General features: G+C 34.9%; 1 protein-coding gene across 6 annotated transcripts in view; it reads left to right on the forward strand.

The window, feature by feature from the left end:
- Nucleotides 1-2,844, forward strand: part of LOC107098116 (contactin-1a-like) — a 104,617-nt gene extending 101,773 nt beyond the window's left edge. For all 6 annotated transcript variants that reach the window (XM_015395588.1, XM_015395589.1, XM_015395591.1 and 3 more), the window contains exon 24: nucleotides 660-2,844. In XM_015395588.1, coding sequence (XP_015251074.1) covers nucleotides 660-736 — 77 coding nt within the window. In that variant the 3' untranslated portion in view covers nucleotides 737-2,844. The remainder of the gene's footprint in view (nucleotides 1-659) is intronic.
- The last annotated feature ends 2,747 nt before the right edge of the window (nucleotides 2,845-5,591 follow it).

Consider the following 5,591-nt stretch of genomic DNA (forward strand, 5'->3'; position numbering starts at 1 on the left):
ATCTGTGCCTCTTGACACAGGTTAATTCAGTTCAAGACTCATCCTATCTATAACATCCTATCTTTGTGAAGCGGGATTTTCTGCGGTTACAGCGACCAAAACAAAGCTACGGAGCAGACTGGACATCAGGAGCACACTTCGTCTGTCATTGTTGTTTTATTTTTATGCTGTTTGTATTTGATTTTATGTCAGTCGTATCATTTTACTTGTTCGTAAAATCCCTTCTACCCCCACCCCCCGGTCGGTCTGTGAAAATTTTGTCTGACATATAGCGGTCTGTGGCGCAAAAAAAGGTTGGGGACCGCTGCTCTACAGGACCCTTTGCTGTGCCTTGACGCACGTCCACCATTAACTTTGCATGTAAACCAGCTGCTCTGCTGCCACTGCTGCTTGCGGTCTGAACGTTGCATAAGAGAAAACCTTAGATGTATGGCATTCTTAGCAGTTGTCTGTCCATTGTATATCTTTTTACAAAAACAGACAACTATGATTATCAATATAACAGAAATAATTAACTGAACAAGTGAAGTAAAGTAACTGAAAGGAATTTTGCTCATGTAAATATTGGTAATGGAACATAATGCATCCCTTCAATCAATACATTCAGGGTTTCCAGTGTATATTTCTCTAAAAAATGTGCTTTTATTTGTCTCTTTCAGGCAGAGCTACGTGGTGTTCCCCATTTCTTAATGTCCTCCCAATGCTCCTCTTGGGTCTCCTCCTTCTGAACCTCTGAATGTAGCGTCATCTTGGTCTTCTCTTAGTTGTGATGAAGACTGCTTGTGATTGATGAAGGTTCCCACCTACAACGATCTGAGACCCTTTCCACAATATTATAATCCAGTGTCACTTTCCAGCTCTTCCCCTGTGGGATGTGTTTGTGGAAAACAGACATGGACATGGAAAACAATTGGAAAATGGACAAAGGCTTTCCTTATTTATCCACTAAAGGCCTCTCAGAAGGAATCTCAAAGGAGTTCTGTCAACTTGAAATGCCTTACATAAACGATTGCTCTTATCTTTCACAGTGACTTGTTTCCAAATGGGTCAGTAAAAAAATTGTAAATCTTACAGTTTTGCATAGGTTGCCTGCTCAGTTTTTTTTTATTTTTTACATCTCAAACCAGACATTTCTGATATCCAAATGCTGCATTGTATCACTTCTTTTTAACTTGGATGTTTTCTAAAAACATGTTTCTTCAGTGCATTCCCTTATAGAAGGTTAACAATAGCTGTGAAAGGCAAGTGTATGAGTTTCAAAATTTCAACTTTGTCTTTTTTTTTTTTTTTTATCAGTGGCTTTTTTAAATGATCTTGCTGTCTTACAGGGATACAGTCAAAGCAAATTTCAGCAGCTTACATAATGGATTTTATTCAGAAAAAGTACAATTTATTACATGCTGAATTAATATATTCACTGATTAATATTGCATTGTTATGCTTAATTTACTTTCCTCTCCTGATAATATATGAAGTTTATAGCTTCTGTTATAGTCCAGAACATACAGTAAGCTCTGGTCATTCCTAAGTTTGGACATTGATGGAAGAACATCAGATAAATATATTTGGGGAGTTAAACGTGTGTTTTTTTCCCCAGAAGCAAGAAACACATTTAAATCTATAGTTTTAAACATTGATTACTTCCATCTGTGGTCAAACTGTGCAGAGATCCCACCTTTTCCACAAAAATTGGCTAATGTAAAACTTAAAAAACGAAACAAAATGGTAACTAATGAGCCTTCTTTGTTTTGACTGTATCATTAGATCCTCAGTGGTGCCAGTCGGTGCTTTGTAAAGAATGTTACCATTTCATTTAATTAGTGATTTCATTTCATGATGCTCGTTGTCGGCTAATAATGGTAAAAGTGAAACAGTGGCGCACCTCACAGCCTCCTGTAAATGTGCAATGTATGATTGAGCTGTGGCAACTTCATGCTATCTAACAGGACTATTTGCTGAGCTTCTGTAACAGGAGTTATATTTAATGCATTTTTTCTTTATCTGAAATAAGCAAAAGGTAAGCAAAGCCATCTTTATCAGCGGTAGGAGCTCAGCAGAAGCTCATGTCGTTGTTTCAAATGCATTAGTTTAGTCTTTTTATTAACCTAAGATCAGAGTTTTATGGACATTATCACTTGTCATTTTTTTATGGTTATATTTGTACATTTCTACCCGAGTCTAGTTGGTCAAATTTTAAAGTTTATGTCCCTCAAATGAAGGAACAAATGCTGCGTTTTGAGTTCCTCTGAATCATTTTGTTGTATGATTGATGCTGGTTATGCTTTTACGTTGTGACAGCATCAGCGTCCACCACAAAGTGCTTTTCCTGGTTTCATCTTCATGCCACAATTCATTGAAGTAAAAATTGCCAAATGCATGAATGCCTTGAACTTTGACGTTGCGAACAGGGCTGTCGCTCTACATAATACCATGCATGAGATTGGAGAAAACATACCAACATTGTGGAAACTTCTGAGACTATTGTAAAACACATTCCAATCCTGAGTGGCATCCCCTTTAGGTCAGAGAGACTAGAGATATTAGACTAATATGTGCATTAGCTGCTAAGCTTCAATAAGTCAGTCATCTCAATAGATGCCCTTAGGAGAAGTCTTTTATTAAAGGGAAAAATGTAAACTGACTGAAGGCATTTCACTTTGCTGATAAAAACTGTCCTGCTGTCTCGTTCACACCTGATGCTTGGGGTTTGGTTGCATCATTGGTGATACTGGCAGCATGTGTGGCTTTCTGCTGGAAATCAGTACTTTGATGTAAACGGATATATACCAGGGATGAATCTGAAAGCTCTCTATGACTGGACAAGAAACAATAAAGGTGTAGTTAACTAGGAGTTTGCACTGTGGTTCTTGTGTCTTTGGATTCATCAATAAAAATCAAATTTCTTTGAAGTTTATAAAGAAACATTTTTCTACATGTTTTTTGAAGCAGTCACTGATAGAATTGTTGTAAAGGAGAATACGCTGAGAGATAAATGGCAGTAAAACACCTCTTTAATTCTCTATTTTGAAAAAAAAAGAGTTAGACATACATTTCAGGGGATATGTTTCATGATGCTTAAGAGTCACTTTAGCAGTAAGCAAGATTTACTTATATAACTATAAACTGGAATCTCTATCCTCTACAGAATATATATCCTTAAATAAAAACATATATGTTCTGGCATTTCCTCAAGGCTGCCAGCATTTCTAAATCGCTGTGAAACTGAAAGATCAAATGAATGAAACAGTGACTTTTCTGTACTTTACTTTAGGACTCATGCTTGCTATCCTGCAGCCTTAATAAACTACAGACATGTCTGAACATGTTTGAGTGATGTTTGAAAGGAAAGTGGTGCCTCATTGATCCTAAAGGTTTCTGACAATCCCGGCAAGAAAATATATAAATGGATATTTTCAGTTTAAGCAAGCAAACTTTAAAAAAAATTCTATCCAGAGATTTACTCAAGTTATATATATATATATATATATATATATATATATATATATATATATATATATATATATATTTCAAGTACCGCATTCAATTTGTAAAGTTTGTCTTTATATTCATAACAGGTAAACTGTTTTTGATCATCTCAGTATAAAATGCAAAACAGTAAACAAGGAAAAGATCCAACTAAAAGACAAACTGTTCAGATCAGAATAACGATTCAAAATAAAAAAAAGATCCATAATGTCGCCTTTTTATTTGTGTAGCACAAATATATGTGGGTCCTGTGTCTGAAAAAAATTACAAAAAATAAAACACAGGTTTATGATACTAATGTGGCAAAATGTGAAATTTTAAAAGCTACCTTTTTTGCAATGCTCCTTTATAATCATAAACAGTATTTCAGTGTGTTCTCAATTACAGAAAATCCCAATTTAAGATTGTGAATAAGCTTTGAGAGTTTTGTCTTATTAAGTGTCATTTAGATGAAAGGTAAGTTGATAATGCGTATCTCTCAGGATTAAGTCAGCACACAAGCGTCTGATTTAGATCTGTAATTAAAGCCACTGCAGTCAGTGAAATCAGCTGACAAAATGAACAAAACATGGGCTCAACATTTTTTTCTACTATAATTTTAAATCTTATCAGTACAAACATATGGCCCGTGTGATAAGCCCATTCCTAGTTGCTGTGTGTAATATGTTTTTTCTCTCTGAAGTAATGAATGTATGTGTCCAAAAACCCTACAGTTGAAAGTCCACATGCTCTCTGATAAACCATCTTTTTGTCAAGTTGTACAGCTTTCTTTTAAAGAGTTATTCAGTTGATGAAATGTTCCAGATGTATCTAAAATAAACAATCTGTTTTTGTAGATATGTGCCTCAACAGATTGAAATATACTTTTTGAATATTCACACCTGTTCTCTGAAAACACAGAACTTTTAACAAGTGCACAGAGAGGACCATGACCAGAGTGGGAGCTGAAATGTGACCCTGTCTGTCTCTGATGCCTGTAGCATCTCATATAATTTGAAATGGCCTGACTGGGTTGGAAACAGGGAAAATCTTTGAGACGTAAAGTCTCTAAGGCAGACATAATGTTATGGCAAAGATCTAGTCACTGAGACACATTTTCTACAAATGCAAAACAGAAATTGTAAAAAGTAGAAGGAGAAATTATCTAACAACAGTAGCAAGTATAAGAAGGGTTAAAATAGGTTAACGGGTTTGTCTTTATTTAAATAAATATTTAAGAGAATGGGCGACCTCTGGTGGAGAAGATTAATAGTAAACATGAAATCACCCAAAAAAAACAAAACAAAACAAAAAACAATAATACAAATAAAAGACTCGGATAGAGGAAGATATAACATTTTGGAGATAGTTTGTTGGACGTTGAAAATTACAAACTTTAGATTAGTTTTATTAACTTATGGGTCATTATATGTAATCACAGAAACAGAAATGCACTTTTCTTTTATATATCCCTGAACAGTATGGAATACCATTACTTTCACAAGTATTTGACATGTACATATGTTTATATGTACCTTGTCCCCAGCATGTCTATGTTTTAAAGGGTTTGCATAGTTTAAAGTATGTTGCATCTTTTCCTACATAGGTCTACATGTGGAAAAAAATTTAACTTTGGCCCTGATTTTCATAATTTCCAGTCTTAGGTTTTAACAATCAGATAATTATATAAAATGGAGTCAACTGATTGGACAGAGGCTCTTTAATGAAAACAACACAAAAGGCTGCATCTGATATTAATGAACTAAAATGTTTTCAATAAATATGCTACAATCCAACCTTTAGAGTTACAGCTTTAATTAGGTTTGATCGTCCTAGTAGTTGACTGGTCACGATGTCCGACCAAAAATTACAACAAATAAAAGAAGGAATATTATAAAGCCTACTAAATCAGTGAAATCTGCACCAGATTTTCAGCGTGTTCTATAAATATATCTTCATCAAAAATAGAAATTGAAAGATATAAATATAAGAAATAGTTAGGTTTATATGTGGTGTGATGGAAAAAGAGGGACAAAGTGCCAAAGGATGGAAAGGGTGGAGAAGCCAGGGTCATATGTTAAAACAGGGTAGGATTGAGGAAATCGGGGGCCCTGGGCAAAAACAGG

Source organism: Cyprinodon variegatus, unplaced genomic scaffold, assembly GCF_000732505.1.
Source record: "Cyprinodon variegatus isolate N-32 unplaced genomic scaffold, C_variegatus-1.0 Scaffold748, whole genome shotgun sequence".
Taxonomy (NCBI): Eukaryota; Metazoa; Chordata; class Actinopteri; order Cyprinodontiformes; family Cyprinodontidae; genus Cyprinodon; species Cyprinodon variegatus.